The 15505-nt window shown below is 41.2% G+C and overlaps 1 protein-coding gene across 2 annotated transcripts in view; it reads right to left on the bottom strand.

Annotated features, from left to right (window-relative positions):
- Nucleotides 1-3180: 3180 nt before the first annotated feature.
- Wdr35 (WD repeat domain 35) overlaps nucleotides 3181-15505 on the bottom strand; it is a 53264-nt gene continuing 40939 nt past the window's right edge. For both annotated transcript variants that reach the window (XM_036170709.1, XM_036170710.1), the window contains 9 exons: nucleotides 15057-15260; nucleotides 12017-12163; nucleotides 11249-11381; nucleotides 9302-9412; nucleotides 8211-8375; nucleotides 6879-7019; nucleotides 6338-6494; nucleotides 4336-4576; nucleotides 3181-4049 (listed from right to left, as the gene is read on the bottom strand). In XM_036170709.1, the coding sequence (XP_036026602.1) occupies nucleotides 3899-4049; nucleotides 4336-4576; nucleotides 6338-6494; nucleotides 6879-7019; nucleotides 8211-8375; nucleotides 9302-9412; nucleotides 11249-11381; nucleotides 12017-12163; nucleotides 15057-15260 (1450 nt within the window). In that variant the 3' untranslated portion in view covers nucleotides 3181-3898. The remainder of the gene's footprint in view (nucleotides 4050-4335; nucleotides 4577-6337; nucleotides 6495-6878; nucleotides 7020-8210; nucleotides 8376-9301; nucleotides 9413-11248; nucleotides 11382-12016; nucleotides 12164-15056; nucleotides 15261-15505) is intronic.

Raw genomic sequence — 15505 nt, 5'->3', positions numbered from 1 at the left:
TTGCCATGCTGTGGTGGGACAAGAAGGCCTGCCTGTACATACGTGGACTTCTCAGCCCCCAAACTGAGTCGAATGAATTTATTTACAAGTGACCCGGACTAGCATGGTTACAGTGATACAAAATAAATATTAAGAGGCATTTGGTAGAATTAGCTATAAAAATAAAGGTCAGAGAAGAAAAACATCAACTTAGAAAGTATTTGTCAATTTTTTTTTTTTTTTTGAGCTGAGGATATTTAACATAGAACTTCCTACTGAAACAGTATATATTAAGTCTACAGTGTGCACACACACATTTTAAAACTGGGATTAATAGAATGAACAAAGCTTTTATCCTCAGTACCTTGCAGTTTAGCAGGAAAACAAAGTTATTTTAGGGTTTTGTTTTTGTTTTGTTTTGTTTGTGTGTTTGGTTTTTGGGTTTGGGTTTGTGTTTGGGTTGGGTTTTGGTTTTTCTCAAGACAGGGTTTCTTTCTCTGTGTAGCCCTGGCTGTCCTGGAACTCTGTAGATCAGGCTGGCCTTGGACTCAGAGACTCACCTGACTCTACCTCCCGAGTACTGGGATTAAAGGAGTACCCACCATGGCCTAGTAACAAGGTCTTTTTAAATTAGATGATGGTTAGTATCATGTAAAGAAGGAGAACAGTGGGGGGTTTTGTTTGTTTGTTTGTTTTTCTATGAAGGATGGTTGGAAAAGTAAATAGAAACCAATGCTGAATGAAGAACTAGAAAATGCCAACAAACCTCTAGCTGGGAAAGAGGCTGATACTTTAGATCTCATGGCTATCCCAGTGGTTATAAGCATTTAAGGAAGAGTCAACACCAGCCCTTAAACTCTACAAACAGGAAGGGACATGTCCTACATTATTCTATAAGGCAAATATTGCTGATGTCAATGCTTGCCAGACACTAGAGCAAGGGTTCTCAACCCTGCTAATGCTGTGACCCTTTAATAGAGTTCCGAATACTGTGGTGATCCCAACCATAAAATTATTTTTGTTGCTACTTCATAACTGTAATTTTTCTACTGTTATGAATCATAATATAAATATCTGATATGCAGGATGGTCTTAGACGACTCCTATGAAAGAGTTATTCAACCCAAAGGGATTGCTGTAGCTGAAGTTATCCTGTTCCTGCCCGGCTCCCGAGGCCCTCAGACCCAAGCAAACACACAGAGACTTATATTATTTATAAACTGTATGGCCTAATGGCTCAGGCTTCTTGCTAGCTGTTCTTATATCTTAAATTAACCCATTTCTATAAATCTATACCTTGCCACATGGCTCGTGGCTTACCAGTAACTTACATCTTGCTTCTCATCGATGCGGCTGGCAGCATCTCCTGACCCAGCCTTCTTCCACCCAGCCTTCTCCTCTCTCTTGCCCACCTACACTATTCTTACTGCCTGGCTACTGGCCAGTCAGCGTTTTTATTTATCAATCAATCACAGCAAAATATATTCACAGCATACAAGACATCCTGCAGTAGGTTGTGACCCACATGTTCAGAACCGCTTCACTAGAAGAAAAAAACTACAGACCAATCAATACCCATTGTGATTGGCATTTGTGTGAAACTTGGTGTTTTGGTTGTGGCCTAGCCTTTAATGGCTGAACCATCTCTGCAGCCTGCATTAATAGAAAACTTAACAAAAGACTACCATATCAAATGCAGCAGCAATTGAAAGAATTATGCACTGTAACCAAATGGGAATTACTCCTGAAATACAAGGATAACTCAACACATGAAAATTAATCAGTTTAACGTACCACATGAGCAGAACAAAAAGGGGGCAACTGTGTGGTCTTCTCCATTCACATAGAAAAGCACTTGAAAAATTAAAACCCTTTTTCTCAGTAACTGTTATTAGTGAGACCAAACAGGCTTTCTTGATCTTACTATTCACATGACACATCTTTTCTCACCCTTTTAACTTTTGCTTTTATTTTCTAATGTGTCTGTACGGGTCTGTGTGCATGCAAATGTCTGTATGTCTTTTTTTTTTCACATGTGTGTGCACATGTTTGTGGGTATGAGGCCAGAGCATCTTCCTCAGCTGCTCTGCACTTTATTGGGACAGTCTCATGCTGAACCCCAGTTCGTGCTCACAATTCTGCCGGTCCAGCTAACCAGCTTGCCTAGGAGATGCCATCTGACCCTCCCAGCTGCTGGGGTTACAGGCAGGCTACTATCACCTGTTTCCATGTGGGTGCTGAGAACCTGAATTCCATCTTCCCAGGCTTCACTGACCACAAATGTAATGTAGACCATATAAAAAAGTGCTTAAATAAGCTTAGTCTCCTGATGTATTTTTGAGAGAAAAGAGCAGACCGTTCTGGGGGACACTTGGCTGTAATACACTTATTTCTTCAGCTTCACTTCTTCTGAAATTCATCTATTTCCAAAAAGGGCAAGGCTACTTTTATTTTCTCATCCATATTCTCACATATTTCTGAAAATTAAGACTATGAGCATGTGACTTTTATAGTTAAAATACTTTCTTAAAAACGTTGAGAAAATAATGACAGAAATAGACAGTAGAGGGCAACATAATATTGCTGTTTTCATTTTGGATACCCAGGAAGAGAGTTTGGAGCTACGTCAACAAAGTTAATACTCTGTAATAATTATTTTGTTGTTTCTGAATGTGAACTCTGTGGTCTCTGAGGGAACAAGTCTCACAATTCTCTGCCATGTGCAGTCACCCGACATTTACCTAAAAAGACTATTAGGTTTTTCTCCCATGTGATAACAAATGTGACATGTGTGGTGTGGTGTGGTGTGATGTGGTGTGGTGTGGTGTGGGTGTGGGTGTGGGTGTGTCTGTCTGCCCCACCAAACTATCTCAACAAAGACAACACAAGTAACATGGGACAAACATGTTATTTTTTCCCTCATAATTTATTGTTTTCATGTTTATTTCAAATAAAATCTCATAAAAACCTAAGATATGAACTCTGGAAATACATAAAGGTGATTTTTAAAGCATATTTTAGCAAGATATAGTGAACTTTGTATCACGGATGACAGCAGGTCAGCAATGTTTCCTCGGGCTCACTGCTACCTGCATGGCCTTACCTGTTGGTTCCTCATGTCAGCACCTAGGCCTTCGGAGTTCTTGGAACCATAGCATAAGTGGGGATAAGTTTGATGGTAAGGAACAGCATCACTCAGAATCAGTTCATTCATGTTTATTACAAGAAAAGTGGGTTCCCAAATGCCTCCTCGTAAATGAGGATAAAATAATTTTTAAAACTCAAAATAATAAAAAGTCTTAAAATGCCATCTCCTCAGTTATGAAAATAAACTATAGAAGAGTTTAATCCTTAAGAAATAGAGCTCATTCCATACAACAGTTGCTCCACCTCCCTGAAATACAGGCTATCTCGACTCTCTACCTCAGGTTTGCCCCTCCCCTGCCTCCTCCATTTCCACCTGCCTCTCGAGGGGTCTCTAATGAACTGGTAAAACCTTGACAATATGAGAAAATTTGCCCTGGTGGAGGTATTTCTGTGGTAACTCACCACACACTATAAGCTACACAAATGATAAATGGACAGACAGGAAATACAGAGAAATTAAGTTCACTTCTGTAAGTCTTCTGTGAAAAGTCATCAAACAATCTCCTCATTGCACTGTGACGCACGAATTATTGGTTTTTTTCCAGTACTGACAGTGGACCCAGGGCCTTGTGCTTGCTTGGGAAGCACTCTACCACTGAGCTACATTCCAGCCCTCATTCTATTTTTAATATATATTTTATGCAAAAGTACAGCTACAAGATGATGGAGCTGATTTTCATCTGAAGCCTACAGAAATCAAGCGTTACTCCACAGAGAGCTGCAGGTAAGTATATATGCTTCATCTACGTTACAGTTAAGGTAGTTCTTTCCTTTATTCTACCGAACTGTGGCACAAAGGACAGAAGTTATAGTTACTGATTTCCTGAGCGAGAACATAGTGCTTGCAGACTTTGCACACCCAGAACTGATACTCAATGATGGGGCTTCCGGTGGCGATGCACGTTGGCAGCTTTCCTTCTCCGCTGTAAAAATGAGAGAGAAAACAATCAGACTTTAAAATATGTGTCTAGTCTATCTGATATATTTTAAATACTGAAGAATGAAAAACGTTCCAAGACAAACCTCAAATAAAATACTTTCATCTCAAATCTTTTCAAATAAAACCCTTATTTTAAATACAGCATTACTACACCCTTGTAGGATAAATAAGATTGATGTTAATATGAACATAAACTCCTTCAACACTCAGTGCTTTATTATATCCAAGCTTCGAGTCAGGTAAATGGCATCTAAGTACGCCGCACCTACCCTTCCAGAAGGCTGTTCAACTCGGACTTCCTGTTGTCTTTTGGCGTGTGTTTGGTGAAGATCTCCAGAGCCAGGTCTTCATACTGCTGTTTCTGTTCTGCACTGAGTGTTTCTAACGACTCCAATTTAATAAAAGCCTTTGAGCAGGTCCCGAAAGCTCTGCTTGCACAAGCACAGAGCGCTAGCAACGAGTAGATCTCAACAGGCGGAATGATGTCCTCATAGTCTCTCAGGTGAAGAGCTAGAAAAGACGGGGCAGTCAGCGTCGCAAAGACAAGTGCAGGATGAGCGCGTGGGGGACAGCATCCATGGACGCTGTTCTACCTTAACCTGCACGAGCTTCAACAAATGCAAAACAAGGCTGAGGGGTGGGCAGACCAGCAGGAGGAAGCAGAGTACATAACCCCAGGTTCTAAGAGTGAAATAAACTAAAATAACACACAGCCCTGCTCACTTCCAGACCGAACGGGTTCAGTATTGAAGCATGCGGCTTCTGTTCTAGTTGCTCAACAGTAATTTCTGGGGCGTTCCCGACAAAGTGAACTAGTACTATGTTAGCTGTTATTCTCAAGGCGATATATTTCCGCTCACGAAGAAGAAACAATGCAGTCTGAGGTTCCCTATGTTCTTTGTCCTGCTGAGAGAACGGGACTGCGTGCAAAGAGCATCCCACTGTCAGCCCAGACCATTTATTTTGACAGCTGCCACATCTTATCTATAACCCTTCTGCACTAGAGACAGAATCTTTTAGTAAAATGCACTGCAGAATCAGCATCGGATTTGTCATTAATTTCTCTGTTTCTCCTCTCTAGACCCTGACATTTTATAAAAGATCCTTCTGATGGTATAGTTTATGACAATACATCCATTGCATCTTATCATTAGAGTCCACCAGTTGGTTCTTTCTGTAGCCCAGACAGGCCTTGAACTCAGAGATCCGCCTGCCCCTGCCTCCTAGGTGCTGGGATTAAAGGCGTGCACCACCCGGCCCCTCCAGATGGTTCTAAGGTCAAATGTTAACAAGAAGTTGATGGAACAATTTTATTTTAAAACACATTCATTGAGTTATAATAAACAAGACCCTCTAATTTCACCTTTGGAGCACAGCAGTTTCACAGCCAATAGTTACAAAGTACATATTATTTCTAAAAATTTTACGCTGAAATAGAAAAAGATGGATCTCTTGGCTCAATAGGTGAAGAATCTCAGAAGTCTGTTTTCTCTCAGCCTAAGTCTAGAAGTGGCACATAACTGTAAAATATTTAAGCTGCATAACTGTGTCACATTAATTAAAATTAAGTAATTTGCTATAAAATAAGTTAAATAAAAACTATTTTCTTTATATAACCAACAGCCAATTGGAAAACCTTTTTTACAGTCCTATTCCTAATGACAATAAAAATGGGAATAAACTCCAAAAGAAACATTTGGAACAAACCAGAAGTAAACTAAAGCTCTTCAGAGGAAAAAGGAAAGACAGAAAGACAGAAAGACAGAAAGAAAGAAAGAAAGAAAGAAAGAAAGAAAGAAAGAAAGAAAGAAAGAAAGAAAGAAAGAAAGAAAGGAGAAAGAAAGAAAGAAAGAAAGAAAGAAAGAAAGAAAGAAAGAAAGAAAGAAAGAAAGAAACACAGTAATGATTTTTAAAAGTTGAAGTTTTGGGGGGCTGGAGAGTTGGCTCAGTGGTTAAGAGCACTGGCTGTTCTTCCAGAGGTCCTGAGTTCAATTCCCAGCACCCACAAGGTGGCTCACAACCATCTATGATGAGATCTGGCGCCCTCTTCTGTGCACATAATAAAGAAATAAATAATATATTTTTTTAAAAAGTGGGGGGGAAACTTCAAAAACAGGAATTCACGAAGTAAACTGTATATTCATACCTTGGCACACAGAGATAAACACACTGGCAGACACAGTAAAATCGCTACAAAGACAAGTGAGGAAGCTAGCTGTCCCTGTTCACTCTAAGTTTCCGATGTCCCCCACACGTTGGTGACACGCCCACCTGTCTTCAACGCAGTGTCCACGTAGCCCTCGTAGAGCTGCCGCTGGGCGAGTATGAAGAAGTGGTAGGCCTCGGCTCCTCTCCAAGCATTGTCTGTGAACCGACTAGCTGTAGAGAGAACTTCCTCTTCTAGCAAGCCAGCCAAAGCGGAAGTGGCCTGGGGGAAAGCCAGTGCCCTGCGTCAGCGCGCACACACACACACACACACACACACACACAGTCTCACCTCTCCAGAGAAGGTGAGGTCTGAAACTGAGACGGCAGCGACATGAGAGACACCTCATCATCTTTCCTGTCGTCACAGATTCAAGTTCTCCATCACCACCCACAGCTCTCCAAATTAAGACTTAAAGAACAACAGTTCTCCGTATTTCTAAACAGCAATTTCTCAGTCCGCATCCTTGCTCTAAAGGAGGCATTGCTACTCTTCCAGCCCTCAAAGACATGAACACAGCCTCCAGGGGAAAGGGCTTGTCCCGGAGGAAGTCTGAGGCGACTTGCCACTGTGTGCTATGTGACTGATGGGGAGGGTCTGCGGTACCTCCGAGTTCTTCCCTTTGACCTTCCCTCGCTGGGCATTCTTCATCTGCTCGTGATACTGCTCGATGAGCAGGGCGGACAGGACGTAGAGCTTCTTCACGCGCAGAGGCTTGGCTCTCTTCTTCGCCTCCTCATCTGCAATCTAGACATTTCAGACAGTGGGGAGCCACTTCTTGGTGTGTGTCCGTACAAATACAACCATTTCCAAACCTAACTGAGACTTGATTTCTTTAAGAGGAGGGAGAGTGTAGGATGGCGTATGAGTTTAATTATGTCTTAGATTTTAAAAGTTATTGTCTTTCCTTGAGAATTTAATCACCTGAACCGAAACTAACAATCTAGAAAATATCATTTATTAAGTGACTAAATCAGAGTGGGGAAAGTGGTGTGTCCTTCAGAAGTTTACGTTTATTTAAGAGATTTTGAGGAAGAAAAAATTATTTTTATTAAGTCAGGAAAGAAAAGAGCATAACAGTGTAAAAATTATGTCTATTAATACTGAATTATGAATAATAAAGAAACACGTTGTTTTAAATATACACATTTTACAAAGACGTATAACTTTCTTATCAATAGGATTTAATTCCAATTAAAAGAATTTGTTCTTGGCAGTCCCAGAAAATTCTTAAATTCTGGTTAGCTTCTGTATCAAACACACAATTGTTCATGAGCTGTAATTTGCTGGCCTCCAGAACTTGTCAGCAGAAGGCAGCAATACTGAGACTTGCAGTAAGAGCGGTTTGCTGTGACAGACACTTCGGTACAAAGAAAACAGAGAACTTTTTTAAACGCTATAAAACAAGATATAAAGCTGATTGCTCTAGTTCAATTCTATCATGGATTTCTCAGGTGTGGTGATGGATAAGTGCATACAAATATCCTTGAATTTGAACTGTGTAGGAGTCTACTGAGACGTATAGACTTTGGGGCTGGTTAATTTGGGTATGTGATGTTTGTTTTATTTGCAAGGTTTTTTAATAATAAAGTTTAAAGTTTTTTTTTTTTTTTTTTTTAAGCAGTGACTAGAACAAGATAATGTCCAGCAGGACTGTGCATTACCTTATACATCAGTTTAGCCTAGAACAAGATAATGTTCAGCAGGACTGTGCATTACCTTATACATTAGTTTGGCCTAGAACAAGACAAATGTTCAGCAGGACTGTGCATTGCCTTATTATCAGTTTAGCCTAAAAAAAGTAATGTTCAGCAGGACTGTGCATTACCTTATACATCAGTTTAGCCTAGAACAAGATAATGTTCAGCAGGACTGTGCATTACCTTATACATCAGTTTGGCCTAGAACAAGATAATGGTCAGCAGGACTGTGTATTACCTTATACATCAGTTTAGCTGCATCAAAAAAGTAGCTGGCTTTCCTATAGAGCTCAATGGCATCCAGAGTCTTGTTCTTCTCCAGTAAATGTGACGCATACCTAGCTAACAGAGATCCAATTTCCTTCATACTGTGACTTTTAGCCAATTCCACAGCCTTGTTCCACTAGGAAAAAATTATACCATTCAGTCACCTGAATATTTAAATAACTTACATCCTGAAAGTCCCACAATAAGCTCCTAGGTTTGTAATAAATACTACTAACACTACTTCAAAATAGAGCAAAGGCAGTACACATTCTAAAAATCACTAAAAATCAGAGTAATCATAAGTTACACAAGCAAACATTTCAAAACCATTGAACCATCTAAGATGGATTTCTTGGTGAAGTACATTTGAAAATCCAAGTCTCAAAATTTATAATCACATTAATCTTACGATTCTCTTTTTGCACATATTATGAGCCAGAAAAAGAATCCATTTTTAGTGTTCATTATAAAATAAATTTACAGTTCCATTTAGGAAAATATCCTATTAGATTTAACATTTACAAATTGTGTTTATAAGGTAAATGGATCTTTATAAAAACACTTCAAAGAAAATGCTTAAAAGAATATACTGATAGCCAACAGTTTCTGTAATAATTCTGCACTTTTAATTAAATTTCAAGTTTTTTTTTAAATATCAAATACATGTATTCTATAAAAGAGAAAGGAAATAGACCTGCCAAAATAAATATTGATCAAGTAACTCAATTCTTTCCCTAGGCAATGAGTGACCATTAACCTAGTCCTTTCCTGGAAACCAAACCCAACCCTAACAAAATGCAGAAAATTATGAAATTACTTCCAGACAAAGACTTGAAAGCCCAGATCTGATTTGTGCTCCCTGGTTGGCAGTTGGGAGCAGGTCACCCTGTGTGGTAGTGCAGGAGGTTAAGCACAAACACCCACAAGCTAGGCTTCTTCCCCCAAACCACGCGGAGCCCTCCGCGCCTTACATGGGAGACCATTTCAGTGGCTTTAATTTTGCTTTAGGTTAAAAATCTCTAAAACGGCAGGCTTCCTAGATGGCAACCACCAGTTCCTCACCTGATTAAGGTGTACACAGGTGTCCACCGCTGCCTTTGGCTGGTTACACTTCAAGAATGCGCCCACGGCTTGTTCACACATTCCAACTCTCACAAACATCTGTGCTATTTCCTGTAAGCACCAAACACTATTACCGGATTTCAGAGACCCAGGGAATCACTTAGATTTTAAGTTATCAAAACTCCACAGGGACACATGAATGATTAACTGGTGGGGACACCTGAATACTACTTCGGTGGTTAGAGTGATTTGTCTTTCAGACAGGGGCAGAGGTTACAGGTCAGGACGGATGCCACAGTGCCTCCTTCCAGGGAACTAGCATTTCATTGGCTCAAGCCCTAAAGACACTGCCCTGCCTTCCTTTAAATTGTAACCCTGAGGCCAGATTCTCTAAGTTCAAGACCAGCCTGGGCTATACAATGAAACTGTCTCAGAAAAGAAAGAAAAAAGAAAAAATGAAAGCATGCTGGGTAGTGTTAAAAACATAATAATTTTTAATTATTTGAATTAATTGTAATTGAACTCACGTGTTACTATGTTCGAGCTCCCAATTAAGAAATACCCAGGTCTTGGGATGAGGCTCAGTTGGTGGAATGTTGCCTGGCAAGCAGGAAACCCTGGGTTTGGTCCCTAGCACCACGTAAACTGGTGCATTCCTGGCACTCAGAGCTAGAGGCAGCAGCATCAAATGTCCCCCCTGGCTACTCAGTGAGTTCAAGGCATCCTAGGATACACGAGACACATCAGATCTAATCTAAGGAGCACTTCGTGTCCACATCTCTAAGCACAGTCACACAGGAGGTTGAGACAAAGAGGATCAGTTAGTACAGGAGCTGATGCCCCAGACAACAAAGCAAGATTCCTCTCAAAGTAAAACAACTAGATAGCTACAGACAGACAGACAGACAGACAGACACATGGAGGACAGTTTAATGGTCAAGTGTCAAATGTGAATCTTAGCATGGCAAAAATCAAAAAGGAAGAAAGAAATGCCCCCTTCATCGGTTCTAGAAGCTGACCCAAAACAACTTCCTCAGAAGGAGGCGGGAGGCTGGGCCGTCGACCACCACACACACCTCACTGCCTTCTTTCTGTTTCTCTCAGTACTAGATAGAGTTTTTCCTCACCGCACCCATCACTTCAAAAACAAGCCATCTAGGAAACTTCCATTTCTCTCCTCCTTGAGAAAAGACACAGGGTTGTAAATAAGAGCCAACGGAACCATCATGACAGCGGGAGCCAACTGCTCCTTTGTACGAAACCGGAACTGCCAGAGAACTGTCTACCTCTCCGTTAACTAACAGACAGCTTTTAGGATGGAACCCACAACCCATCTGTGCGTGACCCTGTGGCCAGGAGTGGCTAACACTGCAGATAATTGAGTTGTACACTAAACAAATAAAATACAGATGGGAGCAGCACTCCTCAGCAACTCAGAGGGCTAAAAGTGACAGTCAAGGAGGGACACGCCGCTTTTAGTCATCTTTATTAACGGTGAACTGCACTGTCGATGTGACTTTTCAAATTAATTAGAGGCAAATTCTGAATGAGGAACCACACTATGCTCTGGTGAGGAACCACACTATGCTCTGGTGAGGAACCACACTATGCTCTGGTGAGGAACCACACTATGCTCTGGTGAGGAACCACACTATGCTCTGGTGAGGAACCACACTATGCTCTGGTGAGGAACCACACTATGCTCTGGTGAGGAACCACACTATGCTCTGGTGAAGTACTAAGGATCTCAGTGATTTCTCCCTGAAGCTCAAGAATTCTGTAATACTGACATACTGATTTTAAAATAAAATTAAAGCATCACCCCATGTCTAAGGAACCATGAAATTATAGATTAACTTTCAGTTTTTGTTGCTACAGAGGGTGTTTCTTGACTAAAAATGAATATTTTATAAAGAATCACCAAAGACTGAAATACAGAATGCCTACTGGAAGCAACTTGTGGTTCTCTGGAAGTGAGTTGGCAAGGTTCTCCAGCCCCTCATAATCTTCCAGCATAGAATAGCATTCAGCTAGGCGCTCCTGGTTCCTGCCTTTGACATAATACTGTACAGCATTCAGCCTGTGGACGAAAGAGAAACCTTCATGATCAGTACGTGAGTCTCCAGACAAGCAAGAACTTTCCCCAAGGAGTCTTGCATTAGGATTTCTAGTGCTTGTCTTACTTCATCGTCTCCAGTTACACACTACCTTTAAAGATCACATTCTTTTCCATCTAAAGGCAATGTAGCATGTTCTCTTATAATAGTCTCTGAATGCTCTCACATCGTTAAACTTACAATATCAGAGAAGTATTTGCATCATTGACATAAATAAGCATATCAATCCCCATGAATACTTTGGAATAAAGCAATGCTTTCTGAAAAAAATCTATAACAAAACAAGAAAATATACCTTTTTAAAATATGTTCACAAATAAATCATAGACAATATGGTTGTGGTCTCAAAACAGTGGGGTGTTTTCTGAAGCCAGGTGTATAGATGGGAAAGTTATGCCATGCTTATTATCTCTCAGCTCAAGAGTGACTTGCTCTCCAGCGTGCATCTAGAGAGCAAATGCATCACAGGGCCATTTGAATCTCAGGATTTAGGGGAAGGGCCTTCACTCTGCCAACGCTATTCCCTGGGAAGGTAGTCTGGGTAACAATAATTCCAAGCATGCAAGGACGCATCAGGTACTTCAGGTAGCCCACGTACCACTTTTGTCGATCAGCAAAGTAGTCTCCAATGGCATTGTGGGCTTGTTCGAGGAGACTGTCATCTGCGTCACCAGACCCAGTTTTCAGGAGCTGCAGTACTCTGAACCAATCCCCCAATTTCAGCCTCAGACCAATAGCGAGGTCTCTAAAAAAAAAAAGTTTCATTCATTCACTCATTCATTCATTCACTCTACAAAGTTTGTCAGTTGCCTGCTCTGTGGTAGACACAGTTCTAGGAGCTTAGATTATCTCCAAACACTCTGGCAACAGCCTGACCAATAACAGGCAACTGGGAGAGAGCAGAAGTTATGGTCTGAAGGCATGACCTCTCAAAACCTCATGTTGAAACTTAATCCCAATTGTGGTAGCATCAAGACATGGTATGTTTGGGGAAGTGATCAAGCCTCTCTCATGAGATGATGAATGCCTTTGTACTAGAATATTATTTTTAAGGTGTGCTAGTTTTGTTTATGTTGCATTTGTTTAACTCTGTGGAGCTGTGTTACTGTGTCTGTCTAAAGCACCTGATGGTCTAATAAAGATTTGAGTGACGGATAGCAAGGCAGAAGAAAGGATAGGTGGGGCCGGCAGGCAGAGAGAATAAACAGGAGAAATCTGGGAGAAGAAAAGAGATGGAGGAGCTGGAGGGATGGCTCAGAGGTTAAGAGCACTGCTTGCTCTTCCAAAGGTCCTGAGTTCAATTCTCAGGAACCACATGGTGGCTCACAACTATCTGTAATGAGATCTGGTGTCTTCTGGCCTGCAGTCATACATGCAGGCAGAACACTGTATACATAATAAATAAATAAATAAATCTTTAGAGAGAGAGAGAGAGAGATGGAGGAATGAAGAGATCTAGGAGCTAGACAAGGAGGAGGAGTCCAGGGCCAGCCACACAGCTACATAGCAAGTCACGGCATAAGAATAAGACTTACAGAAGTAAGAGAATGAGAAAAGCCCAGAGGCAAAAAAGAGACAGGTTAAGTTAAGTTACGTTAAGCTGGCCAGAAACTAAACCAAGCTAAGGCCAGGCATTCATAATTAAGAATAAGCCTCTGTGTGTGATCCATTTGGGGGCTGGCTGGCGGACCCCCCAAAGAGAGTCCAAAAGCAACAACAACAACATGCCTTCATGAGGACACCAGAGAGAGCAGACGTTCTTTTACTCTTGCTTGCCACCATGTGGAAACTCAAGGCACCATCCTGGAGGTCCAGGCAGGGCTCCCAGCAGACATCATGTCTGCTAGACCCTCAGCCATGGACCCCCCAGCCTCCAGAGCGGTGAGAAACAACTATCTGTGCTTTATAAATTACCCAGCCTGAGGTACTCCCATCACAGCAATCCAAGCAGAAACGATACCGGAGTAAGAGGCTGTTTTAGTATTCTTTCCTACATTTCCAACTTACTAAATAAACTAATGGCATAAATAATAATTACATCTTTTCATTGATTTCTTAGACACAATCAGGTTTATTTCAAAATGAAATATATAGTATAAAGGCTTGGTTTTGTATTTGTTCTCAGGGCTTAAGAGGTATAAGGGATCTCCTGGGAGTATAAATACCAATTAGTGAAAATTAGATTACATGCTTACTGCTGAAATGAAGTTCATACATTATATAAAGAAAAACTAAATATAAACCATAAGACAATCACTCTTTTGATTTTTATTTTATCATTCCTGAGAGAAGAAAATTAAATAATGGCATCAATAATCAAAACTAAAAATATGACCTATGTAATAAATAATAAAAGTCCCCAGTCTTGTTGGGCAATGATGGCACATGCCTTTAATCCTAGCACTCAGGAGGCAGAGGCAGGAGGATCATCTCTGTGAGTTCAAGGCCAGCCTGGTCTACAGAATAAATTCCAGGACAGGCTCCAAAGCTACACAGAGAAACCCTATCTCAAAAAACCAAAAGTCTCCAGTCTCTACAGACTTCTCAACTGTTTTTTTTTTTTTAACTAAATGAAAAGCATCTCCATAATAATGTACTAACACATATTTAAACAAAGCAATCAGCTGAGAAATGGCTCGGTGAGAAAAATACTTGTGGCACAGTGTAGTGGGTAGCCATCCCAGCCTTGGCCTGGAAGTTCCAACCCCCATTGAGGCTTCGGTAATGGCCACGCCCACAAGGCGGGGCGGAGGGAGGAGGCTGAAGACCCAGGATCAAGAGGAGAGGCCTCTCTTGGTTCTGGGACCCTGCACGCTGGAGGTAGACAGAGCAGAGTTCTCCAGAGAACACCACTGGACTGTGCTATACCTTTGCCAGACCCTACAACCTATCCCTTCACTTGTAAGTTACCCCACAAAATAAACCTCCCTTTTAACTATGTGGAGTGGCCTTAATAATTTCACCAATATCTGGCGCTCACGTGGGGCAAATTCCAAAGGCTGGCCTTCTCAGCCTTCCTGTTCCCAGCCTTCTCCTCTTCCTTGTCCTGCCTACCCTATCCATCCTGCCTGGCTACTGGCCAATCAGCACTTTATTTATTTTAACCAATAGGAGCAACACATTTGACATACAGAACATCCCACAGCAGCACAGCATGAAGACCTGAATTCAGATCCTTGGCACCCATGTGAAAGCTGGACATGGCCACTGCATCTGTGACCCCAGCACTGAGCACACAGAGACAGCCCCTGAGAACTTGCCAGCCAGCTAATGTAGCCAAAATGCCAGGAACAGGTTCAGTGAGAGACCCTGTCTCAGTAAGGTGGGAAACGGCAGGGGAAGACACCCAACATTCCCCTCTGGCCTCCACACATGCCTACATGTGCAGACACATGTACACATCACACACACAAAAAAAAAAAATTTTAACATAGTAAATAAAATAAAAGTAGAAATGAAAAATGCTCCCAAATTATAAAATATAAATTAATGAGGCATGTGAAATGCCCAGTTGTATTCCTAATTGAAAACTATTTTCTAAAAGAAATGGTACGATATATTTAGTCTACTTTATGGTCTCCATTTGTAAAATACTATGAACTGAAAAATACTTGGGGATGGCTGCCTTCATAATTTACCTTCTGTCCATATCTAGATACATTCTTTCAGCTTCCTCAAACCTGCCAAAGTAGGCCATAATTTCAGCCTGCTTCATTGCCTCACTCTGAAGATTTCCCAGGCGCTTCACAAACTTGATGCCTTGGTAATCTTTGCATCGCACAAATGCCTGCTGGGCCGTGTACAAGTCCAACTTCTGGAGGGCGGCCTCAGCCAACAGGCGCCTGGGTTTTCAAAAGAAACAGAAAACCTATTGCATATGACTAATAAACAAGTCTTCTATCAGAATTCAATTAGTGAAACACAGTAAGAAAAAAAATCTGGTGGATTCTGGTAAAAATGATTGTGTTAGCACATGCAAACATTTTTCATATAACATGCTTGAAAAGAAGAGCAGAAGAGATTCCTGTTCCCCTGAGGAGGCTAGTGGGGAACAGAGGGTGACAGAGTTGGGACTTTAAAAGCATAC

This window comes from Onychomys torridus, chromosome 21 (assembly GCF_903995425.1).
Source record: "Onychomys torridus chromosome 21, mOncTor1.1, whole genome shotgun sequence".
NCBI lineage: Eukaryota > Metazoa > Chordata > Mammalia > Rodentia > Cricetidae > Onychomys > Onychomys torridus.
Note: the sequence above shows the minus strand (reverse complement) of the source record. Positions and strands in the feature narration are given on the sequence as shown.